This window comes from Hirundo rustica, chromosome 2, assembly GCF_015227805.2.
Source record: "Hirundo rustica isolate bHirRus1 chromosome 2, bHirRus1.pri.v3, whole genome shotgun sequence".
Lineage (NCBI taxonomy): Eukaryota > Metazoa > Chordata > Aves > Passeriformes > Hirundinidae > Hirundo > Hirundo rustica.
In genome coordinates this window covers 230,077-256,354 of record NC_053451.1, presented here as the reverse complement: position 1 = coordinate 256,354, position 26,278 = coordinate 230,077, and the positions used below count along the sequence as shown (strand labels likewise).

The 26,278-nt window shown below is 50.7% G+C and overlaps 1 protein-coding gene across 7 annotated transcripts in view; it reads right to left on the bottom strand.

Annotated features, from left to right (window-relative positions):
* Positions 1-6,357: 6,357 nt before the first annotated feature.
* POLD3 (DNA polymerase delta 3, accessory subunit) overlaps positions 6,358-26,278 on the bottom strand; it is a 33,689-nt gene continuing 13,768 nt past the window's right edge. The window contains exons 6-15 of one of the 7 annotated variants that reach the window (XR_009207581.1): positions 24,389-24,638; positions 23,054-23,126; positions 21,114-21,276; positions 19,742-19,854; positions 15,435-15,529; positions 15,281-15,362; positions 11,582-11,754; positions 8,728-8,870; positions 6,731-7,405; positions 6,358-6,628 (exon numbers count right to left, since the gene is read on the bottom strand). Coding sequence is in view for 3 of the 7 variants with exons in the window: in XM_040089721.2 (XP_039945655.1) it covers positions 7,351-7,405; positions 8,728-8,870; positions 11,582-11,754; positions 15,281-15,362; positions 15,435-15,529; positions 19,742-19,854; positions 21,114-21,276; positions 23,054-23,126; positions 24,389-24,638 (1,147 nt within the window). In the remaining 4 variants the exon portion in view is untranslated. The other 6 variants (XR_005704387.2, XR_009207580.1, XM_040089721.2 and 3 more) reach the window with 6 other exon arrangements.

Genomic DNA, 26,278 nt, shown 5'->3' with positions numbered 1-26,278 from the left:
CCAGGGCAGTGGTGATGTTCCCTTTCCTGGAGAGATTTAAAAGCCCTGTGGATGTGGCACCTGGGGACATGGGTCAGTAATGGCCCTGGCAGTGCTGGGTGCACATTTGGACTCATCGATCTTAAAGGTCCTTTCCAACTTCAGGGATGCTGTGGTTCTGTGGTAAGCTCGATGATGGATGGTTTGAGGAGAAAATTGAGCTTTCCACCTCTCTGCACAGCCTGGCTGATGCCCCCTGCTCTGGACAGGCTCCCTCTGAACAGCCACAGGGCATCAGAAGACATTTCAGCCAGCTTGGGCCTTTGCTGATGTGGATAAAACCCATGAGCAGAAAGTCAGTACCCACTGGTGGCACTACCAAGCTGCAGGAGTGTCAAGGGTCTTGAAACTGTCCCCTGGAGGCAGCCCGATGTCCTGAGAGGAAAAAAATCACAGCAAACACCCAAATCCAGCTTGTGTGGCACCGAGGGCTTTGGGAATCAAATGCCCTGTCTGAGAGAGCTTGGCACGGACTCAGACACCAGCCCAGCCAAGGAGACAGAGGGACATCAGCCCTGCAAGAAGGGCTCATGCATGAGGGCTGAGGTGACACTGAGGGAATTTGGTGCCATGCCTTCATCTGCATGGGGGGCTAAACAAGGCTAATCCTTGGCCCTGCAGAGCAACTGCTCCCCTGCACTCCTGTGGGCTCCCTGGGACATTTCCAGGAGCATTCACTTGGGCCACAGCAACACCTCACTCTCAGGGAAGGATTTGACTGCAGGGAGGACAGGACACCAGGAGTGTGTAATGCAGCATCCCTGCCTGGGCACCGATGTTGAGTCACTTCTCAGTCCTCAGGGAGATATCAGGACTCAATTGCTGCTACTTCTACAAGGTCCTGCCACTTCTGCAGGACTCAGACCTCCTGCTGCTTCTTCTCTGGGACCTGTATCTCCTGCCAGCCCTCCTGCAATTCTCTGTGATCTGTTTGGAGTGCAGTAAGTGCTCCAGCTCCCCCGTGGTTGGTCCAGCCTGTGCTGTGACACCCTTGCTCTCTGCAGAGAGCATTTGGGCACCGGGTCCAGTTTGGGTCCCTACTACCAGGCAGGCAGGGACTGGATGGACCTGGTTCAGCTAGAAGATATGCCAAAAACGTTTTTCCCTTCAGAAATTCTGGAACTGGGACCATGCGTGGGAGTAACATCCCATCCTTGGAGAAACCTGCCTTCTGGACACAACCCTGAGTAACCTGATGTAACTTCAAAGTTATCCCTGCTTGGAGACAGAGGTCGGCCCAGGGACCTCCTGGGGTCCCATCCAGCCAGAATCACCCTGTGGCTGTGTGCTCTGCAATGGACAGCTAGTCACCATCAAAAATCTTGGCTCTACCTCTGGGACCTCAGGGCTTTTTTTACATCAGAGCCATGCTATTTCATGCTGTATTATCAGGTTAGTCAAAACACTTCTCCAAACTATATATAATTGCCAGCTACACTCACTTCCTTGGCCCCTACTGCTTTCCGTTGCATCGGGTTTTCAGCAAAATATCCTCTTTCACCTTGATGTGCAGGAAGCTCTCCTTCCCTGTGGGGAAGCCAACACCTCCTGGTTGTGCTCGCTGGAGTCCTGCTCCCCTGGGAGAGCTGATGCTGGTGACAGGAGCTGCTCAGCTCAGGGTGTCACTGCATCCCTGGGGTTCTGCCACGGGAAAATGCAGCCACACAAAAGAGGGTTTGGTGCTGCTCCAAATGTCTTCTGTGGAGCCCACAGCTCTGGAAATGGTCTGAATTTTTAGGCACCTCCAAATGAATTGGGATGTACGTTCTCATATCACTTTCCCCCAGTCAAAGGGAGGGATTTCTCCCCAAAAGGATAGGATTTCCCTTAAAATCTCTCCATGGAGTCCCACATACCATGCTGGGTGAATGTTTCCCCTGCATCCAGTTTCTTTTCTCCTTTTCTTTTTTGGGGATGAGAAATGGAGAAACCAGAGGATTGTCAGTGCTGCAGGACTCACGGGCTGTTCTCGTGCCACCACAGACCTGTCTCTTCTCCAGACTAAACAGTCCTAATACTTCCTGTCTCTTCTCACATAGAAATGTGTCTGTAATCACTCTTTTCTCCTGTTCTTTCACCTTTTTGGATGCAGGAGCAGCTCAGGATGTACCTAATCTGGCAGGTTATCCAAGCTCTGCTGGGAAAATGGGATCGCATTTCCCTGTCTCCAGCTTTGTCAAAGCTTGACACCCCCAGAATCAGGAAACAAAGAAATCCCTGCAGAGAGAAGCTTTGCCAGCAAGTCAGGACTATCCGGACACAGGAAAAAGCTCCTGGCTTCCTGGAAGACGGGTGCTGAGAAGGGGGTAATGAGAAAAGCAGGGAAATCCTTGGAGATCTGGAGCCAAAGGAGGGTTGGGGGAAATGTGACCAGCCCCAGAGGCCCTTTTCTCCAGCAGGATGCCTGGCCTTTGCCCATTCCCAAACCTGGACTTTCCAGAGGGGAGGTAGGACAGACCCATGGCACAAAGGAGCTGGTGAATTGTCCTGTGGCTCTCCTGCCCCATGGGATGAGGGAGATCCACTTTTGCTGCCTCTGTCTGACAGCCTGGGTGGTTTTTCTTGCTCTCCTGTTTTTTGGCCGTGGAAGCGTGCAGCTCCTGCAGAGACCCCTGTTTGTACAGGCTGGATAAATCCAAAGGAAACTGCTTACAAGTCCTTCTCACCAGTGTTGCCAAAAGACCATGATTCAGTTCTATTTTTTTGGGTAGAAATTAATTAGTTCGGGCCCATCACAATTATCTAACTCAACAAGCATGACAATAACCCACTGTCTAATGGTTCTTCATGGCCATTTAGCACCATCTGGGTCGTCTGATCAGGGGCTTTGCAAACAGTTGAAAATGAAGTAAGAAGGATTGCTTGGCCCAGACACCTCTTTTTGCTTCCCAGCTGCACGGACAATGCAAATAATCCTGATGGACTCATTAGACACAGGGAGAGGGACTGCAGAGCAAACATCAGCCCATGGCTTGCCCAGCTCCTCTGAGGCTGGTGTCCCCAAGTGAAGGTGGTGGTCCTGGAAGGAGCAGGGAAAAAGAGCTTGGCCATGTGTTGCACCCTGGACTCACTCCTCTTCCAGCTTTAGGGGCTGAGTTTGAGTGGGTGACTACTGACAGCTTTCCCAGCCCCAAACAGACACACACACATCTGTGGGACAGAGCCCCACTCAGGGCTAAACTCCAGGATAACCTCAGCAATCCATCCTCCAGCCTCCAGGCAAGGGGAACCACAAGGTATTAAACCTACAGGTCCAAAGAGGGATGGACATGTAGGTGTCCAAGAAAACTTTCTAGATGGAAAATGTAGGCAAGTGTCCCCCCAGGACCACCTGCAGTGTCAACATCCATCCAAACAGGCCAAATTTTGGGGTTTTAATTTTTTTTTTTTTTTTTTTAACCCTACTTGTCTCTACATCTGTTTTTAGCTTGGTGATGAGTGCTGCAGGCTGCAGTTTTCACAGGAAAACCTGGGAAAGGGGAGTTTTTCTCACTGAGGGCTGCCTGAGGCAGGAGTTTGCAAACAGGATTTGGCAGGGCGCTGCAGAGGGACCCACGGGGGCTCCTCCAAACCCCGTCAGGCTTCCGGCTCCTGTTTTGTGGCAGGAAGATTGGCACTGAAAAATGAATGGAAATATTGATCCCTTCCAAGCTGCTTTTAGCACGTCCCGAGAAGTTACGCAGACACCGGTGTGGGCTCCTGATCCTCCCAAGTGGAGAGAGGGAATCTGGAATGGCCCGGACAGACACAGCAGAGGGCTGCACATTGTCCTTCCCTCCACGACCTTCCCTGGAAGTCAGGAAGACCCAGTTCCACAAGGAGTGGAGGCTTTCAATACGTGCTCACGGCTGCTTCGGAACAAGGTACAAGTGTCAGCTGTCACCACCTGGGCCAAAAGGTTTCCAGGGAAAACTGTAAATTGCTTTGCTTCCTTCCCAGGATGGGTTATTGGCTTTTGGAGCTGAATGTGAATCACCAAAAGCAACAAAAAAAGGTCGATTAGAGATTAATATGATTCAGCCCTTCATCTAAGCAACCCCCAGCCTGTGACAGACACCCAAAGATCCCGGGACAAACTCTCCAGATGGTATTGACCTGCTAACAAGAAAGAGATCACAGGACTGGTGTTGGATTTCTGGATCAGCCTCACCAAATGCTGGCCCAAGCCAAAAGGCATTTGGCACCTTTGGGAACCTCTTGCCCTGCAGATCAGGTGCCAATTGGGACACACTGGTATCCAAAGAATTTCGTCCTTCAGGCTGGCAAGGCCAAGATTAACCCTAATAAAAAGGATTTTGAGGAAGGTTTTGCCTTTGAAATGGCAATTTAACCCTTTCTAGTTGGTCATTTCCTCTGTGAGATCATTCTCCCATGACATAAAAGCTGAGTTTTCCCTCTTCCTTGGCCAGGCAGCACACGTGCAGGTTGGGATGGGGATGTCTGTGTTGCCTTGGCTGCTGGCTCATCCCAAGGGACTTGGTGTCTCCTAGGATAAACAGATGATGGGCTGCATGTGGAGAAGCGGTGAGAGGTGGGACAGGGAGCCATAGCTCAGCTCTTGCTCCCCGCTCTTCCTTTCGGAGATTCCAGCGGCAGAGCATCCTGATCTCTGCGCAGGGCTCAAAGACAAGTTTTGGGTAACGCTCTCCCCAAGCCTGGGTGTCCCTGTTCATGGTGGGGATGGTCCCTCATCCCCGTGGAGCTCTGCACCCGCAGGGAGCAGCTGTGCTCCCCACACCTGGTCTGGGGAGGAGGGATAACGTCATCCGCAGCTCCTTGGCACAGAAGTGGTTGCAAATTCCCAGCCAGCGGGCCAGAGGAGAGGCCAGCTGGGGAAAAAGTCCTGGGGGAGCCCATAGCCAAGTCTCCCAGCTGGGAATTGGTGGTGAGGGCCCAGGCTCTGCTCCTCACAGGGCCTGCGGTTTTATTATCTATCCCCAAGGTATAGGGAGGGAGGGGAAATCATTTGCACGCAAAAATCCCTGGGACTTTCTTCTTCAAACATCGTGGTTAGGGGTGATGCAGTGGAGGATGTCTGTGGAAGACTTGTGGGAAATGACATCCTGGTGATCCTGCAGGATGGACTCTGACCATGCTTCTCTTCTACATTCTCTTTTCCCCCTCTCCTTGTTTGTTTTGGTTTTTAGACATCCTGGAGCTTTTTGAGAGGCTCGAGCACTGTGATAGGTCACAAAGCTCCCCAGGCTTTGACCTGGGCTCCAGTCCTTGCTTTGATGCCAGCAGGGCAGAGTCTGCTCCCCTTTCCAGCCCGTGGTCCCTGCTGGGAGAGATGGGACCTTGGGAAGCAGGTGCTGCTTCCTGGGTTGTTTTTTCCCCCTGTAGTGAGTTTTGAAGTTGCCAACCACTGGCCATGGCACTGCTCAGACTAACGGAGGGGAGTGTGGGTGAGGAGATGCCCCTTCCTCGGGGTGCATCCTGGGGAATTCCCTGGGAAAGGGGGTGCAGTGCCCCAGCTCCAGCGTCCCCCGGCGGGTGTGCCCCCCTGTTCAGCCCTGTTCCCAGCGAGGGCGGAGCCACTGTTTCACCGCTTGAGTTACGGTGACATCCTGGCGAGACAACCCCTGTCACCTCTGGCCTTGGCACTGAGCCACACCCTCTGCGGATCCCGGGGGACGTCCCGTGCACCACAGGAGACCTGCCAAGGGCAGGGGTGTCCCTGTGGTGACCGGGACCTCGCAGCCGGTCACCCCAGGACTCCCCCAGCAGCCACAGGTCTCCAAACTGCAGGCATCAGTCCCCCTGGCACGTCCCTGTCACCGGGGACCACACGACCACCTGAGTCCTGCCATGGGGATGACCCCTGTGCTCCGGGGCAGCCCAGCCCCGTGACAGCCCAGCGGCCGTGGGGCTCTCCAGTCCCTGTACCCCTGGCAGAGGGGCTGGTAGCCAGGAACCTGCGCCAGGACCAGAAGCCGGTTCCATACAGTCAGGGAATATAATAAAATTAAAGCTCATTAAGCACTTAGAAAAGGGTTTGCATTGAGGGGGAGTGGGCGGGGGGGTCCAGGGGGCTGTACATCTCAATACTGGGCTATTTAGAAGGGAGAATTTAATAACAGGGGGGTTGGTTTTTATGGCAATAGATTTATTCCACCTGGGCTAAGAAATACATTCCACATCTGCCGAGCCGTGTAACCAGACTCTAATTAAAATCGTGTGCCAAGCGAAGGCCTGGCTGTAAAACACAAAGCTGGCTTTTAGAGCGGCGGGAAGCGCAGCCAGGCGGCCCGGGGGCGGTGGTGGCCGGCAGGACGGGCACGGGGCTGGCGGCAGTGCCGTGCCACAGCTCACCATGCCCACGCCGGGGTACAAGGGCTGGTGGAGGGGATACTCCATGTGTCTGCAGGGACCCCGGGACACGGTGATGCCCACGGACACGTAGTGACCATGGGGACAGGGTGATCTCGCCGGGTGTGCCGTGACCCCGAGGACGAGGCAGTGGTTGAGCATAGTGATGGTGACACCCACACGTGGGACGGACCACGGGATGGCTGATGTCCACGCAGAGGCAATGCATGCGGATTGGTGACATCCACATGTTTAGGGACAGCGTGACATCGCCGTGTGTCTGCAGTGACAACAGGGAGAGGGTGACATCCCCCTTTCCAGGGTGGTCTGAAGAAAGGGTGACATCAATGCACTTCATGGGGACGGGGTGACAGCCACGCACCTGTAACGAGCAGGGGATGGGGTGGCAGCCCTGCTCTGCGACACGGGACGGGTGATGTCCGCAGCAACACCCACACACCACGGAGTGACCCTGGGACAGGCAGTGCCCACCCGCAGGCGATGCTGGTGGCAGGGTGACACCGGTGACAGCCGTGTCCCCGCAGCTGCGGAGATGGGGCTGAAAGGGCGCCCTGTGGGCCCCGCCGCAGGACACCGCGCTGGGGTTTTACAGCCCCGCAGGTCGGGCCGAGAACGTCCCGAACAAACGGCGGCTGTGTCTCGGTTTAACAGCCCGGCCCTCAGACAGCGGCAGCAGCGCCAGTTCTGGTGGAGAAACTAATGAAACCTTCGAAATAGTTTGTACGGGAGTAGTGAAGTGAGAAAAAAACCCCAGAGCACTTGCTGCCAAGGAAAATACACTTACCTAGTAAAGCATGAGTAATAAGTGGCACTTTTTACAGTGTGAAGATATAACTTTTCATGAAAACACCAAATAAGGCCCCGTGCGAAAAGTGGCCGGCCTTTCTAGTCGCTTTTTTTCTTTCCTTCTCTTTCTTCCCTTTCTTTTCGTTCTCAAGGCACACGTGTGTTCTCCCCAGTGCCCCTTTTGCAGGAGCCTGTTTACGGGGCCGCCTTCCTGCCACCCCCGGCGTGGCCCGGCTCGGGTTCCGTCGCCCTGAAATGAAATGAGAAGGGAATGGAAAAACAGGAGCTGCTGTTCCGCGAGACTTTCTATTTTTAAAAGGTTAAAAATATCTATTTTCAGACACCAGCCCAGGAAGCGCTGGGGTGAAGCGACGCGGCGGGACAGGAGGAGTAAACAACGCCGGGACGTGCCGGGAGGCTCGGGAGCTGCGGCTCCGGGGATGCTCCTGGGGCTGGGGACAGCGAGGGACAACGAGCCGCGAATCAGGCCAAGGGGAGATGAGGGATTGCAGAAGGCTGCAGGGCTCCGTGCCAGGGGGATGCTCAGCCCCAAGAGAGGCTGCTCAGCATCAAGGCAGGATGCCCAGCCCCAAGGTGGGATGCTCGGCTCTTGGGGGGAGTGCTTAACACCCAGGCAGGATGGCTTATCTTCCTCAGCATCACAGCCCTGGTGCCCTCGTGGGATGGGAGGCTTGGCTACTGCACGTGGATCCCACCGCAGGAGTGGGATGTAGTACCCACTGTGGGAGGAAAGATGTGGAAAAGCCATCTCCAAAATCCCATGGATGCTTTTCCACCCTTGGTTTTGCAGCTCCACTCCCTTCCCTTCTGTGCCCAGGCCAAGGTCGTGGTGATGCTCCCTGGGCAGCAGCCATGCCCCCGTGCTCATCCCTTGGCTCCACCTGGGCAGGAGCAGCCACACTTCATGTGCACCACATTTCTCAGACAGGGAGAATCAGGCAGTGCTCCATGCTGGGGCAGAGTGGCTGGATTGCTGGAAAAGGTCCTGGGGGTGCCAGTGGCTGGACATGAACACAGGTGAGCCCAGGGGAGCAAGAGGCCAACGGCCCCTGGCCTGGGCTGGGGCACCTCCAGTGCTAGGGCAGCTCTGGGGCCCCTCCTGACAAGAGAGACCTGGAGGGGCTGGAGCATGCCCAGGGAAGGGAATGGAGCTGGGGAAGGGCATGGAGCCCCAGGAGGGGCTGAGGGAGCTGGGAAGGGGCTGAGCCTGGAGAAAAGGAGGCTCAGGGGGGGACCCTGTGGCTCTGCACAACTCCCTGACAGGAGGGGACAGCCGGGGGGCCAGGTTCTGCTCCCAGGGAACAGGGACAGGAGGAGAGGGAATGACTGGGCCAGGGGGAGGCTCATCACCAGGAATTTCCCCATGGAAAGGGTGCTCAGGCCTTGGCAGGGGCGGCCCAGGGAGGTTTGGAGTGCCCATCCCTGGAGGTGTCCATCCCCGGAGGTGTCCAAGGAACGCCTGGAGGTGGCACTCAGAGCTCTGGGCTGGGGACAAGGTGGGGATGAGGCACGGTGTGGATTCGATGGGCCGGGAGTGGTTTCCCCACGTACTGGACTCCGCGATTCTGTGGTCCCCGCGCTGAGGCACGGCCCCGGCAGGTCCCGCTGCCCCTCAGAATCGCTGAGCCGCGTTTTGCTTCCTTATAAGGCCGTGCTGTTCCCTGCTCCGGTGTCTGCGGCCGAGCTGGCATCGCCTGTTGGGAGAGCAAAACAATTCCCAGCCGGCTGCCGGGACACCCTCCTGCCCAGCCCAGTTGTCCCCCGGCAGCGCCAGCGGCGCTTCCTCGGATCCCTCAGGCTGCTCTCTCCCAGGGGCCCGAGCGGGGCCCGAGCGGGAAGTGCGTGAGGGCTTTTTCCGAGCAGGCTCTGCCCTGTGGGAAGGAAGGTCATAAATCAGCTCAGCCGTCTCCTGAACAAGGGATGGGGCTTTTGTATCCCTCAGAGCAGCACTTCCAGCCCCCTCCCAGGGACTGCTGGTTCAGAAGCACCTTGTCCCACAAGAGCCCAGTGCAGCTATAGCTCCAGCCTGGGGTGTCTGACAGTGCAACTCCTCAGTGCACCTGGAAAACAAGGATAAAGATTCCTCTGCCTGAAATAAAGCTGTGAGGAAAAAAAAACACTATAAACTGCACTTCATTGAATGAACCTCTCCCACTGCCTCTTCTGAGGGTGTAAATGTGGTGGGAAGGGAGATACAGGGGGAAGAGGAGAGCAGATTCCCCTGGGATTTGATCTCCACATAAAAATGACACATGCATGGGTATAAAGATCTCTGCATCTCCAGGAGGAGCCTTTGGACCCTGAGCCCCACCAGTACCACATCCCAAGGCAGGAGATGTGCTCCATGTTCCAAGAGCCAGAGCCTGGTGCCGGGACATTTTGCCCCCTCCAGTCCCTGAGTGCCAAAGGAGTGACCCCAGGCACCAGGGAGCCCTCTCCCTCTCTCCAGCCCCAATTCCTTGCTCCCAGGCACCGCGTGGGGACACTCCAGCCTCGGCCAAGGGGGCATCCAGGGGCCTGAAGCCCCCCTGGGGCTGGCAGCCCATGGAGTGCAGGAGTGGGGAGTATGAGATCATGATTTTTGGAAGTGTGAAGTTCTCCCGGGTCCTGCTCCTGCAGACATTAAGTCATTTTCCTGAGGAAGTGCCGTATGACGTCGATCTGGTTACAGGAGTCGGGGTGGAGCCAGGAGTTCCAGTGAGACCACGGCAGAGGTGAGGAGCAGGAGCACCAGGACACCCCATCCTGTCCCTCTGCCACAGGAATGACACTCCAGGGGTCCAAATTCAATACAAATCCTGGTTTTCCGAGGTTTCAGATGCCCAAAAACACTCTGTTCAAAGCTTCCGGCCCTGGTTTTGATGGAAGAAATCTTCACCCACTTCACCAGAGAAATGTCTTTGACTTCCATGCAGTCAAATATCACAACCCTTGGAAATCAGGATTTGACACATTATTTAATGAATAAGGACAAATGAAAACCAAACAAAACAAACAAAAAAATTTCCTTAGATAAATGGGATTTGTTACTTATTGTTACCTTTAAACACCCCCTCAACTCAAGAACAACAGAACCACTACAGCAGGGTAGGGTTTTCTCTCAACAGCTAAACTTTCTTCATTAAACCAGAATAAGGTTGTTCATTCTCTTCCCAGGCCACAGCACAGGCACACACCCAGCGATGCTGCTGGGGTGCAGCAGCTCCTCTCAACCAACCACTGACGACACCAGCTCCTGTCTGGGAGCACTCACCAGCCCAAGCTTCAGGAGTGCTCTGCATCAACCCCTCTGGGAAATCTTTTCCATCTGTCTATCAGCCTCAGCACCAGCCAAGCAGGAGGCTCAGATCAAGAGCTCCTTCCTGGTTAACAGGATTGCTGTGCTTTATTCCTCTCCCATAACAGGTTCCTCAGGACCATGTGCCGTGACACACTTCCTTCAGCAGGCAGATGACGAGATGTCCACGGAAAAACTCTTCTCTTGTCTGGCTTATGCCTGTAAAAAAACCCTTCAGACAACAGCTACCAACCCTGCAATGCAGCTGCACTGTTCCCTGTACCTGCCTGGTGTTATCAGCAGTGCCCTCTAATCACCCTTCCCTCTGACTCACTGGCCTCCAAGGCTAAAGATTCAGTTCTTTCCCAATAACAGCAAAGCCTTCCCCCAATTACTCCAGAGCCAATTGGGTGGGAAGCCTCAAGGATGTTTTTGTAAAGACAGAACACCAACAGTGTCCCAGTCTATAATTAGGCATCTGAGCAAGTTACAAGAGGATACGTTCAAGGAAGAAAAGAGTAAGAGAATTTTATATGTGCTGCTTTGTCCAAAAAAAGATTATGAAAGGCAGAGCAAAAACTATTTACCAGTCTTAGGGGGAAAATGAAGCACATTTCATTCAGTTAAAGCTGAAGCAGATGTTCAATATTTGTGTCTGTGCCTGAAGATCTGCTACATTACAGCTTCTACCCCACGTGAACATCTGGATCAATCTGAAGAGCTGAGGGCATACAAAGAGGCGAGAAAAACGCCCCAACTCCTCTTCTAACTTAGCACCAAAGGGGTCATTACAAAAAATACAATTTCATGTGAACAGATTTAACAGCCTTTCAAGAATTCCTCTAGATGTTGCTTCTAGCTGGCAGTTCCCACACCGCTTAGTGAAGATGACTGAAATGACTGCAGTAACGAATAAAAACTTTTCTCTGATACAAAATCTAGTCCAGAGGGCTTCCTTACACAGTAAGCAGGACACCTTGCATAACCAGGGGTTGCACGTTGGCCTCCACAAGCAGCAGCAGCTTGCAGAGAGCCACACGAAAAAAGGGAGCAACACTCCCAAAGCTGCCAAGAGGACTGGGAGACCGACCCAGTTCATTTCTTCTGGAAAAAGCCCATGATGGAGACCTGTTTGTTGGCTCTGTTGGCAGGAGCTGCCCCTTTCTTCAGGTTCTTCCTTTCCTCTTTTGGTTCTCTCTTCGTGGGCAGCACGGGTTGTTTGTGTGGAGCCGGCGCCTTGGGCTTGGGAAACTCATCCTCGCTGTCCGTGCAGGATTCGCTCTCATAAACCTTCTCAGTCACTGGTGGAAAGAAGAGGGAAGGGAGCAGAGGACGATGATGTTTAAGCCATCTTTATACCAAAGACCTCATTGCAGCCTTCCCACTGCACTCCTGGAAAGGAACGTTTTGAGTTCAAGGAGCACATGTCAGACACAGGAATTAAGTCCATAGCTCAAGGTTAAGCAGTAAGAAATGGCCTCAAGTTGTGCCAAGGTGTTGGGTATTAGGGAAAATTCCTTCCCTAAAAGGGCTGTCCAGCCGTGGCACGGCTGCCCAGGGCAGTGCTGGAGTCCTCATCCCTGCAGGGATTTAAAAGCCGTGTGGATGTGGCACAGGGGGACATGGGCCAGTGTTGCCTGGGCTGTGCTGGGGGAACAGTTGGAGTCAATGACTTTAGAGGGCTTTTCCAACTGCAATTATCTTGAGGTTCTAATTCCTATGGCAAAGGCTGACAAGCAGCCATCAGAAAGTGACAAATCTGAAGGAGATCAGAATCAGTAGTTCAGCATTAGACAATGGAACATCTACTTTATGGCTAAACCCCACCATTCTGACTTGGTCTGATTTCCAGAGGGGCCAAAGCAATCAGATTGTCCAGAAATCCAGGCAAGATGACCTAGAGACATCCCCAAGCTTGCTCTCACCAGCACACTGGACAGCACATTAGGGAAGAACAAAGCAGACATTGCCCATATCAAGGGGCACAAACCCTTTGGGGCAGCTTCTTTCCACAGAGGCGGCCAAACACAGGGCGAATATAAAGAAATCCTTTATAAAAAATCAGCCCAAAGCCGTGTCTGCAATCAGGGACTCTGCCTGAAGGGGATTGCCAGCTCACCGCTGTCAGCGTCCGGCCATGGAAAGCCCAGGGATATAAAACAACGCTCACGGAAATTAAACTGGAGTCAGCTCCACTGATGAAAGCCACCGTCAGATCCCAGTAAATGTTGTTATATCAGCTTTCCCAGCAGTGCTCTGGGATTCTTCTAGTAAGCCATTTTTCTTTAGCAACTGTATTCTTTTAAACAGATGTCTTAACTTCCCTTCTTCTGGGAAACTGGCTTTCACTTGTATTAATGCATCAAATTAAATAAGGTTTCCTACGTCACCAGAGACTGGGAAGAGGAATGCTATGAAATCCTCCTGGGGCAGCACTAGCAGAACCTCAAATAGGGACTGCACACCAAGCAATCTCCCTTCAGAAGCAACAGGCTTTTCAGAGAGCAGCTTCCACAGACCACTGGGTGAACTCAAAAACCTTATCCTGTTGTCAGCCCTGTCAGGAACCGCTGGGAACTCCTGAAGTGTGCAGTTAACCTCCTTCAGCTGCAGTAACACAGCTTAGATCAACTTTCTTTGGCTGCAATCTCAGCTGAACTTCACAAGTCTGTATTTGCAGCACCTACGGGTACACAGATACAGTTACTGATGCCCCACTCATAGCCAGACTCTAAATCAGAGTGGCTCAAATGATGGGAGCTCTAAAATGCTGTAACACTAATTTCCCTCCAGTGCACATGTGGATATTCCAATCTCCAAGCCCATGTGTGTCCTTTGAAGCTTCAGAAAGTGCAAGGTAGAAACACACAAGCTTAAACCCCAATAATTCCCTTTTACTAGAGACTAAGAGCAGGCCCTCAATCCACGGATTTCTGTTGATGCCTAGGAATGTGTCTTGTGCTTAACTCCACACACACTTTAATTGCTCAATTTCCCTGAGGGCCAGTCCCTAAATTACTTTTGCTTTTTGACACCAATTCCTTGCTATTGCAGCTATTGTGAAAACCATCACTTAAAATTGTGGAGAAATATAAAGTACAGCCTCATTCTAATGTTAGGATTTAACATCTCTTAAAACCTATCATTGGTTTAAAAATAAAAAGACACCAGGGAGAGGAGGAAAAACCCCCTATATTTCAAAGCATAACTAAAATTGACATTAGCCTGGGAGATTTGCAAGTTATTTAGCCTTTGAATTATTAGGCTTATGCAGGGAAAGGGTGGGGAATGGAAGGGAGGAGAGAAACTGGACAATAACCAGACAGCACATCCTGCACAACAGGCTGGAGGATTTGTAGCAGAGGAAGCAGCATCTCCTCCACATCCAATTCCTCAGTATCCCAGCTCCATCCCTCTCCATTCCATAGGATCTGTCTCCCAAGGGCACAACAGGGCCTTGCATTCCCTTTTCATAAAATGGATTTGAACTGTAAAACAGGGAGTCTGGCTTTTCCAAGGGACTATGGAACCCTGTGGGGGTGAAGAGCAGAGAAAGAGAGGCAGTATTCCCAGCTGAACCTGGAAGAGACATTCCTGTGCTCTGCATGCAGAATTTGTACGGATCAACTCCCCATCTAATGCTATTTTGTTCCATTTTCCTTCCGTGTGTTTTAATGGCTCTGTCTGGGATGGGAGAGCAAAACACCCCACAAAGTAATCAGCCAAAGCTGTCCAAAAGTCTGTGTAAGTCCAATTCTTGGACAAGAATGCAGTACTTGGGATTTCCGTCCCAGTGCAGCCAGCTGCTGAGAGCTACAGCTTTGTGTTTCTTCAAAGGAGACACAGCAAGTTAATGGGAACCAGAAGATGCAGCCCTGCAGACAGGTGCAAACAGACACAGGCTGAGCCCGGGCCATGCAGCTCCGGAGCTGGGCCAGGAATGCCCGGATCTCTCCATGCCCAGCACCACGACAGACCTGGACAACAGCACCACATCTCCCCCAGCACTGGCTGAGCTCCACTGGCATCCCCTCAGTCCAGCCAGGCTGGAGAATGAAAGCATCCCATACAATCGGGCTGACAACAGCACTGCAAAAACCATTCCATGCTCTTAAGTGTTCAAAGCCTCCAAAAAAACCCCCAAAACACACCAAAACCCCAATCAACGTATTTTGAAGGTCTCTACTTCAATGTCACAAAGGAAATGGAGGAAACAAAGAAAGCACGGAGGAAACAAATACAGTGGTGTTACACAGCTTTCTCCAGGCTGGAATTCAAAGCCTCTGGCTCTCAGGACTTCTGCAGGGACTCTCTTCCCTTCTAAAAGCAGAGCCACCCTTATCAGAAACAGAAACCCTATGAAGTATTTAAGCCCCCACTTATTCCCTGTTTATCTGGGATACTGTAAGTTTCTTTAACATATAATCAAGTTCTGCACAGCTTCGGATTTATCCTCAAAGGAAAAAAACCCCAAAAAATGACAAAGTTATCTCAGCCAGAATTTATCCCAAACCCTAAAGCTCTTTCTGTACCATCTTTAAAAGCTTGCAGCTTTGGAGAGGAGAGTAAACAAAGGTGGTAACCATGATGGCAGGAAAAAAGGGAAAAAAAAAGAAGGAAAATCTGTGAATAATCAAAAAAGGGTAAGGATTCAGCTACAGCTCTGACCAGGCCTTCACCAGAGGCACAGTTACCTCAGTCTGCAAGCACGAGTTCCAAGTGGGAAAATTAAGTGATTTTGGGAACCTCTCTAAGCCTGGGAGGGCTGGCCTGTTAAAATGGCCGATGAAGTGAGCTCCAGTGAGTGCAGGGCACAGCCAGTCTTACCCATACAGCCTTCCTCTTCATCAATAAACATCTTGGATTTCAGCACACGCTTCCGCTTCCTCTTCCTCGCTCCACCTGAGCCCTGGAGGACATTGCAGCATTGTGAGAAACCAGGAGTTCATTTTGGGCAGTTAACTCTCTAATCTGCTCTCACCTCTGTGGATGCAGACTCCTGTTCAGTTTTCAGAGCAGGTACAGGTGGTGGAGATGGAGCTCTCTCTTCCTCGGCTGTGGGGGATGGTGGGACATCTGCCAAGAAGAAGAACACCTTGATGGCACACAGGTCTAACGCTACACTCTGCGGTTCCCAAAGGAAGGAGAGTGGGACAGGATGGGAGAAGCGTGCTGGGGATTTCTGGTAAGCCAAAAAAGTCTGTTCCACCAAGGGAAACTTTAAAACCAAGCATAGGTACTGGCAGGTTTTAGGTATACATTTCACTTACTTGTTAAAAAGACTGACAGTAATTTGTTTAGAAAGAGGCGGGGTGTGGTAAAACAGTTGTTGCTTCACTGGTGGTGCTACACAATCCAAACAATCCATGCTATTAGCTAAAGCCAAGAGTTTAGTGCAGTACACTGTCACACATCCTAAAAGATCCTAAAAGGGACGTCTCAAACTTTTATTTGAAAAAAAAAACCCAAGCCAAAAAAACCCACAAAAATCCAAACCACGGCAAAAAAACAAAGCTGATTCTCTCACTGTTTCATCTCTTTGCTCTCCTCTGGGTTCAACGGACTCCCTTCAATGCCAAGACTGATCAAACCAGTCAAGGACACCTTCACACATTTGTACCGAGCAAAGTGAGCTCTGGAGCCTCTACCAGCAATGTCCAAGTGAGACAAGCAGAGCTTTAGACCAACGAGCAAGGCAGGGTCACCCTCCCGTGGGGCTGGCAGGAGCACAGAGCTCCAGGAGATCCAAGTGAGAAACGCTGCCACGCAAACCCTGGGATGCGGGGGAGAGCTGGGAACGCGGGGAACAAACCGCTCCTGTGACCTATTGCTTCACCACGACCCGGCTGTGGCTGGAGCAGACAGTGCCTGCCTGGCTCCTCTCGCAGCCCCGCCGGCTGCAGCACCGCCCTCATCCCAACACGGAGCCGGGCTCTGGAGCTGTCCCCAGGGATTAGGTCGGCGTGAGGAGCTCCGGCGCTGCCAGGCGCGCGGCCAGCTGACCGCGGAGGTTACCCAGGGCTCCGGTGGAACCGCACGGCTGCCAAGGCCCAGTCATAAATTACATTCCTCAAACGAGAACTCGGCCTCCCAACTACTGCAGTAAGGAGGCAGGGGAATGCAAACGCAGTGGGATAACGTGCCTGGGGTTTCACCTCGCCCCGGAGGGCCGGGGCTGGCAGCGCTGCGAGGACGGAGCCAAACAATGGCTCCGCTCCCAGGTGGAAGCGCTGGGGCAGCCGAGGGGCTGCGGAGAGCTCACAACTCCCAGAGCTTATCCCTGTCTCAGCTAAGGCCTCCGCAGAGTGCCCAGCACCAAACTGAACCACCACTGCGCAGCCTGGCCTCGGCCCTTGGAAAAGGGCCCTTCAGGAGAGGATGAGCTAAGAGGGCTGAAAACCAGCCTGGTGAAAAGCCTCTGCCATGCTCAAGCAGAGGCTGCTGAAGGCATTGCCAGTGTGCCAGCTCCACTAGATTCCTTGGGGGAAATTTGGGCTTTTTTCAGCTTCCTTCAAATAATTTCCCCAGCTTTTGGCAAGCAGAAGGCACGTTCTCCCCACGTCAGAGTGTTTAGGACTACTATCAAGCTCTTTTATTACTTTATTATCCTCTTCTAGCCAACACAGCCCTCTGACATGTGATAATTCCTGAGTCAACCACTAGCTGCTGCCCACAGTTTGCTCAACAGCAACAGCTGCATGAAATGGATACAAGTTGGGCAACTGGATGGACCAAAGATGTAAATCCTGGCTTTGTTCGGTTTGCTCTGACCCTGCCTGGAAAAACTGTGAGAAGCTTTAGTGCTTCTGCTGTGGCTCTCCAAAACCCATGGAGTTTGTAGGTCACAGTGCCACTGAAATCACCCTCCAAAGTGGCTATAAAACGCTTGTCAACACTGGGAAACGCTGCCTGTGTTGGTACAGCTGAGGCTGCCAAACCTCCTGTCCTCTGTGGGCGCATTTGTGGAGTTTATCCTGGCGCTGGAAGCAAAACAACCCGCAGTGACTAAGGAACCCTCGTACCAATATAACTTTTTAATGAAAAATCATTTAAATGGAGAGGATTGTGCCTTATGCCCTCTCTGCATTTCCAGCGTGGTACAATGTGCTGATGCTGGTGTAAGGAGAGCTTATTTAGGGCTACTTTTAGTGCCACAAGAGCAGACTAATATAGAACTAGGCAGAAGACCTGGCCTGACATGGAATTGCCCATAAGCCTTCACATCAGCCATGCAGGCTGAGTTTCACACCCACAAAACCCTGCTAAGTGTGCCTGTCACTCCAGGGCCCATTTTGCTCACTGATGCTGTTGATTCAAGTTGCCCCTGCTCTCTGGAGAAACCTGTTTCCAACCTTTCCAAGGACAGATGCTCTTGAAGTCCAGCTGCTGTATATATTTTTTTTAATTGTTTTTTTCATCCAACTCACAGTTCTCTACCTCAATACAGAATATATTAATACCCCTTTGGACTCATTAGAAATATTCCAAACAATTCAAATCTATCTTCTTTCATCTGGTAGGATTTAGAAAGGCAAACAGCAGGACCAAAGGGCTGAGTTCTCTCAATTCCCATTTTCTCTTTTGAAAGGGCAAACTGAGTGATATCCAAATTTGTATACATGTGCTGTAACTTGCATGGAGTTCCAATTCTAATGCACAACACAAAGAAATGAAGAACAAAGAGGGTTCTGATGCAGGAGTAGCAACAGCAGCGACAAAATACCTCCCCAGGGCCTGACCACCCTCTCAGGGAAGAACTTTTCCCTAATATCCAACCTAAACCTGCCCTGACACAGCTCCAGCCATTCCCTCAGGTTCTATCTATCTCTGGTCACCGAAGAGAATATAAACCTTGAAATAAATGAAACCAGGAGGCATCCCATTCAAAAGCATTAACTGTTAAACACCTGCTGAGGTCACACAGGTATCTCATAGGAGACCAGAGAGTTCCAGAGTGTTCCAACATTCCAAACTCCTGCCTAATCTCACCCACAGGATGTGGAGGACCTGAGAGATTCCAGCCAGGCAAGGATGGGCCGATTTCAAAATTCCCTCTTCAGAGCTGAACAACTCAGCTTGTCAGTAGGGGAGTGATGATGAAATGGAAAGACAAACATTTAAAAAAATAAATTCCAAAGAGTGTGGGCATATATGTATAAATATATTTTATAGCCAAACAAGGAGCTTCACACTGGAATGTCATGGAATTAAGGCTGATCACGAAGAACAGCTTCCTGAGAGATTTATCATCCTGTGGAATAGCCTAAGAAGTGATATATACCTAATGACAAAGATCATTTGAAATTATGTGGGCAGCAGGGAAACTATGAAAACAGGCCTAGAAGTGTCACAGATACTGCAAAGATACCAACAGCAGCTGCCTTTCCCTGGCATCGCAGATTTTCCTGATGTCCTGGTTGTTGCCCATATGCCAGCCACACTAAATGAAGAATCAGCTCTGGCTGTCCTGAGGGATTCCACCTCCTCACCAATACACCCCATTTCTGTTTCACCTTCTTTCACTGGAGCTCTACACCACACTGGTGGTTTCAATTACTCGTTCTTAATGATCCCCAAGTTCTTTTCCTAAGCAGCTTGCTGGATGACTGTTCATTTAGCACGTGCTCTCAAGCTCAATTCCTATTTATTTTCCAGTCGTCTATATTGAACGGCATTTGTCACCTCAATTATCCATATTCTTTGGGATCCAGCCCTGCTGTTCCTCATTATAAGCCCAAATCCTGCAATGTTCTGGGCACCCCACTCCTGTCACAGCCACCGAGGAGACGCGGAGTCGCATGGGAGATGGCTCAGCCGCTTTGCCTCCAACTTGCCTATTATCTCTTTTCTTTATGGACGTCTTGCTTCCAGCACTGTCTTCCAAACCTTTTCGACGAACACCCAGAATAAAGATACTAAAAATGACCCTGTGAGGAGAGGGAGGCCACTTGTGAGTGTTTCCTCCCCACGTGAACCGGTTGTGACCAGCCTTACGAGCTTTCACAAGAGACTTGGAACCTCCTTCCACACATCAGTGGCACTGGCAGCACACTTGGTGAGGAGACAGCCAGGTCTGAGCTAAGCTAAAACAAAGACCGAATCTTTGTTTTGAGACATCTCAGCTCTCTGCCCAAGTGCAGGCACAAAGACAAACAGAAAGCTCAGGCTACAGCCATTTCCACGGTCTTTAGTCCTTTAAACTATTCCCTCAATCGCTGAACAACAGATTTGGAGAGTAATGTTTTGGAAATCAGACCTACATGCCTGATTGTTTACAGATCTTTTTACCTTCCTCATCACTGCTGTCAGACTGCAGTTGTTTGATTCGCTTCCTCTTTTTCTTGACATTTTCAGGATCTCTTTCTTCCTCGTCGTCTGACCTATCCGCTCTCTTCATTTTACTGCCACAGAAAGTAAAGCGAAAAAAAAGGGAATGAATACCCATTATCTCTCACGTGTGCAGGAAAGCATCACGTGCATTTGAACAAGCACATTTCTTGTGGAAGGAAATCAAATGCCTCTTAAAAACATGAGCATCGCATACTGGGAACCGTACACTCACTACACAACCAGGCAGAGGTGCACGATCATTCCCAGGCCTCTCATCCTTCCCCATATCCAGCTCTCCAAAACAAGGAGGATTTCTTCAGCCCCTCTGCAGTTCAGCCCAGCACCTCACCTCGCTTGGCCACAGCAGCCTGGCAAGAGCGTATTTCTGATCTTGTCTCTTTAGCTCAGGCTCCCAATGTCCCCAAAAGCATCACTCAGAAGCTCTTTTGACAGACTGCTTGCCACTGACTGACTATGAGGTAGTGTCTCAGAATCCTGGAGCCATTTTTAAAGACTACTGGAAAAATAAAATAGCTTCTTTCTTTTTAATGTTGGCGAGACATGTCAGACGAAACAAGCCTGGAGGCTAAAGGCCCACGTATCCTCAAAGAGCTGGGACAGCCCAAGTGGCCTTCCCAGCTCCACGCTGCCAACACCTCCAGGCCCTTGGCTTCTCGGACAAGACTATCAATAAGACAAGCAGTTAGTGCTAACTGCGATGGTGGGCTGGGTGGTGTGCTTACCTATTCAGTTAGAAATGGATTGAGACCACCAATTAATTACTCATAGGCCACCAGAGAGCCATCAGACTGTAGTGATTCTTTGTCTCTGTCAGTTTGGGTTGGATTAAACACAAAGGGCTGAACTTAAAATTAACTCGGAGCCTCGGCCCAAAGTAAACCAGCGGCCTTGAAAGCAGCCCTACATGAGCTACGGAGATCAACAAGCACAACTTTGTGCTGCAAGCTGTGTACATACAAGCTTGGGAATATCCCACCTTCCCTGCAGGACAGGTGCTCCTGCCAGCCTCCCCACGCCGCCTGCGGGGTCTCTCCCACGGCTGCTCGCAGTGGGAGGTTGTCTCAGGCAAAGTCATCCCCTCCCACTGAGGACAACCCGGCCCTGTCCCCTGCCATATGCAATGGCACCAATGGCCCTGAGGCACCTACAGCAGCAAATGGAAAAGAAACGCCAGGAAAAAGTTCCGAGAGATAATTTCAACACCATTTAGTAGCTGGAAACAGGAGGTGAGCCAGCATCGTACGACCAGCCAGCTCCACGCAGGCTGTCCCCAAGCAGGTTCACAGGGACCCTGAAAGGCACGACCCACCTTTTCTTGTCCTTTTGCTGAATTCTAGCAGTCTCTGTTTTCTTCCCAGGTTTCTCTGCTACAGTATTAGGAGATGACTCTGGTTCTGCTACAGCAACTGAAGGCTTCACTACCTCCTTCTCCTCCTTTGGCTGCTCAGGCACAGAGTTGGCTTTAAGTTTATCTGTGAATAAACCATTCAAAAAGAACAAACACTGGGCATTCGGTTTGAATGACAACTTCCAAAGCAGCTGGCTAGCTCTGTGCACCAAGAATACACACAACACTACCCATCATGTATTCAGGGATCTAGATTGGCCAAGCTGTATCAGACATGGGAAAAAGAAGGGCATGCTTAAATTTCTAGGTGATTTTCCATGGTTCTGCTGTTCCTGATGTCAAGCCATGTGTGCTGCAGCAGTTAAAACTCTGTGGAAGAGGACTGGGAGGCAGTGGCAGGAGATCACCAGTGGGGTCAGAGGCTGGGAGGGCCACAATATCATGCCAAGGCCTTTCTGGGAGTGGCTGGCTGCTTCCCTGGGCAAGGGCAAACAGCACTGGAATGACAGCTCTCTTATTTATGATCAACAGCAGAAAGCCCAAGGACCCCACTGCTGTTAACTCAGGAGTTTCTGGCAATGGTGGAACCTTTGAAGCCAGGGGAGACATTCACGTAGGGAATAAATCTTACTCCTGGAATCCCACCCTCTCTTGCATAGACATAATCATTTCCAGTTCTGCTCAGTTTGCTCCTTCTCCGCAGCCACCTCACGAGTTTCCTCGATGTGCTCCCCAACAGGACTCAGCAGAGAAGGGAAGCCCTTTGGAAATGATGGAAAGGCATCCACAAATCCTCCCCCATCACCACTGGATAACCTTGACCATGCCCCTTTGGGTTTTCAGCACATGAGCTTTGGGCTAGGGCTCTTCTCAGACCTTTAGACTTTACTCCAGTTAATTGGAGTGACTGTCCTTAGGCTGAGAGTGTCCTCAGCTCCCTCAGTCTCCTCAAAACAGGGACTCAAAGAGCCCCAGCAGGGCTGTGCTTTGTCTGCACAGTGCTGGAACTGTCCCCTGAAAACTCTGACAGATGTCTGTTAGAAAGCGAATTTTGCTGCTTACTCTCTCCCAAAATTCCTCTTTGAAGCCTCTTGTACTCACTTTGAAGAAGGTCCCACAGTCCTTTTCCAATACTCCGATATCTAAAAGCTTCTGCACAGTTTCTTTAGACTTGGATAATTCAGAAGGGACTGCAGAGGCCACCTAGTCCTAACCTCTGCTCAAAGAGAAAGGCCACCCCTTATTTTTATTCCCTGTTTATCAGTCCTTCAGTTTTTAGGAAAGAAACTAACCCTAAAACTAACAACAGGCTCCTCAGTGCTGTGTGATGAAAAGCAAGCACCATTAACATGCCCTGCAACACAGGTTTTGGCAAACATCTCACCAATAGCTGATCTTCCAGCCAGGAGAACTCACTTTAAATCAGATTTCTTCTGCACTAAAAATCCTTCCTGAGTTAGTTTGCTCAAATATGTCATTTTAATTGATCTCTCTCCAGCAAGCTTTTTGTCTGAAAAATTCCACTGAAAACTCTTTAATTTTTTGCTTTTAAAGCTGTGTGCAAAAACATAAAAACATTAACCCCTTTGACTGCAAAGGAGCAGAAGAAAGGATGGAAAACTATTAGGAAAGAGGAGATATAAAGAAAATCCAATGAGTTTGGTAGAGTAGGGATGGGGAGGAAGAGTTCTGCTCCTTTCTGTATGCCTCCCATCTCGGCTCTAGTACAAAACACTTGATTCTACCGAATATCTTTTAATTTCTAGCCAGTTTAAATAAAATATAAATAAAAAAGAAAAGAGACTTCAAATAATCCTCAGGCTTGGGTTTTGTGGTTTGTTTGTAACTACAACAGGTTGTTCCTTGACCATGACGGCCTCTGAAAATAGAAAAGCACTTACTCATAGCAGCTTTTCCAAAAAAGTTGTTCATGATGTTGTTCTTTATTGATGGCTTGCTGCTTGCTGCAGACACCTGGAAACAAAGAGAGGAATAAGCACGGGAATTGCTCCCAGCCCTCCAGATGCACAGCACTTCTTCTGGACAAGCAAAATAATTGATAGTGTTTGTTCCCACTGCCTTAGAGCTTACCAAATTTAGCAAATTCTCTGTTCTGGAGAATTTGAAGATACTCACTAGATACTACGTGCATCAAAGAGGCCAGAGCAGGTTACTAAGGACTCCTTAGCCAGGCCTACAGATCTGAGTGGGGCACATTCCCATCTGATGGCTGACAGTGTTACTGAAATTAAGTGCCTGGAACTAGGGTCAGCTCCCAGCAAAGAACTGTTCTTTTTGCAAGCCATCAGTGCCTCAATTCACAGCAGCGACAGAGGAAAGAACAGGGATTGGCCAAACCAGGAAGGTTTTATCCAGCTCCTCTGGCACGTGGGCTGTTTGCAAGGAAGTATCACTGCTCTGTTGCACCAATGCAGCCACCAAAAAGAGAAATCATGCCACCACACACCCCCATACCACTAAAGAAAGTGCAGCCTCCTAATCCAACTTATTTTCACACAAATAAAAGGCAACCAGACGCTAAAGTTCTCAAAGCATGCAGACTTCACCAGTTATAAACTCTCTATAAAAATTAGAAAAAGGAAGCGAAATGTACTCAGCTGTTACAAAAAGGCCAACCCATCCACAGGGAATGCTGCCATTTTAACACCCATTTTTCAGGCCACAATGCTTCAAAAACAATTATACTAATTAAAATGAAAACATAATCCTGTCCTGGAAAAACAGCGGTCCAGAAGATAAACAATTTAGTCTTGCACAGGTCAAGCTCTGAAACTTCCCTCACCGACCAAGTTTAAACACCTTGATACTTTTAAGACCTGGGCTTCTCACGTTTCACTCAGCGCTCAAAACAAATCCTTTTAAGCACAACGGAGAGAGCGAGGTCCTCGGCGGTGTGTATATTGGGATAGCTGCAGACAACGGAACAATTGTCTCCATAAGGCAGCTATGCTGGTTTACACTGGCCGGAGATCCGGCTCATTGGGGAACGCCGAGGTTACGGCAAACACGCTTTCGTGGAGAGATCAAGAGCGCGGCACGAGGCGTTTTTGCCCCAGGTGACCGCACACAGTTAAACACTCACAAAGGGTCACTGAGCGCTCCCAGTGGGACGTGGGCTCGGCGGGAGGAGCAGCGCCTGGGGCGGCTGAGGTCACCGAGGTGGCGTGCGAGCCGATCATTAAAGCCACGAACCCGGGGGGTCTGAGGTAACTTACACCTGGGGCCTCCTTGGCCTCTGCTTTGGTCTCCCTAGGTGTGTCCTGGGGTTTGGCCGCCGCTTTGGCCGCGAACATCCCCATGATCCCTTTGTGCTGCTGCGGGGGCGCTTTGGCAGCCGGGGGCCCGTGGCCATTGACCACGCCAGCAGCGCCGGGGTCCCTTTGCCTCTGGGGGCTCTGCGCCGGCGCTCGGGCAGCGTCAGGCGGTGTCCTCAGCACGGCGGCAGCACAGCGGATGGCGCTGAACCTGTGTGACGGAGCGAAAAGCCCCATTAGCCTTTCCAGCTCTGCAGCGTCCACCTCGCCTTCCCCCCTCCCGTAGCGCCACGGCTCCTCTGGGCCTGCGTTCTCCTGTTATGGAAAAAGGAGCAATTTCATCTGTGCGTGGGACAAGAAAGAAAGGCTGGCACAGAGCAAGAGACCTCTGATGAAAAGATCAGCTGAACCTGTCAGCAAGAGCCGCAGCATTCGCGTGTTAAACAAGCCGTGGAGCTCTCCTGGGGGGAAAAGGGCCTTCTCCACACCCAAGCTGGACAGGGAGCAGGCTGCATTTTATTCCTAAACGGGTTACGCTCTCTAAAGCCTGTGGCAGAAGTTGTATGGCTGTGTGAGGCTCTAAAACCTTTACAGCTTCCCGATGCTCCGACAAAGCCCGCAGCCGCTGCAACAAGCAGCCACACTCGGCCAGGTAAGCAAATCCCAGCTGAAACTGACCAATTGGAATGGTTCAGTAGATATCCGTGACATTCCAATTTAACTATACAAAGCCATTCCCACGTAATCCCTGAGACTGAGAAGCAGCTTGGTTTATAATGAGCTGAAACTTGATTGTTTGAGGATATGGAGATACAAGAACTAAATGACGTGCTCGCAGTTACAGCACAACTCACTGACAGTCAGGAATAGCATTCCCAAAAATAGCTGAACTCTGCTCCCCACTGTGCAAATCACGGGTGACGTTTTCCAGATTTCCCACAGAAATGCCACAAAAGAGCCCAGACTCACGCCTCCCAGCCCATTGAATTACACAGCATATTTCTATTTGCCTAAGAAATAAAGCAGCCTTCTGCCAGTTCATTTCTGTGCCTCAGCACTAGCTGCTCATGTGCACAGTCTACTTCTACTCCCATCAGGATCTGCATTAACAAAACAACACCATCTCCCCAGCATTCCGAGGCTGCAGCAGCAACCTCTTGACATTCAAACCTTTAAAGGAAGGAAACACAGACATTGAAGAAAAATAATCCTACTCTCCTTTATACTTTCAATCTGTTTTCAACATGGTTAATTACAGCTCTCAGGGCAGCTTGAGCTCCTACTCTAAACATCACCAACCCTCCAACACATAATATTGTCACAAATTATATTGTCAATAGTTATGTTGACTGCGCAGCAGAGCTCAGCTAAACTTTCCACAGTCCAAGTTAGCTTGCCTTGATGCTGCTGTGTGACCATACCTATATGGGTTTGACCCAAAATTCACTAAATAATCCCTGAAAAAACAGGCAATACTTAGACTATTGCTCTGCAAACAAGGAGCTGCTTCTGTTTGGAAAGCTGGCAACGGCAACAGGCATTAAACCTAGATATTGGTATTAGTTAGTACATCTAACCACCTCCACTGTCTTCACAGCAAAGCAGGCCCCATAGAAACACAGAAGAGAACAAAGATCCTTGTCCCAGAGCTGTGAAACATCTGGACAGGCAGGGAGGTTCTGTTTGCTACAAACCTCACATAATTAAACCTCTGGCTTTTGCAGGTCCTGCAAGAATCTTTTCCCAAGTGACAAAGACAATTCATGCAGCTGGGAAGAGAGAGGGAATGTGATCAATTTGTATTTACTTCAGCCGGGTCACAGACGAAGAAGGTGCAATTTTTCTTCGTTT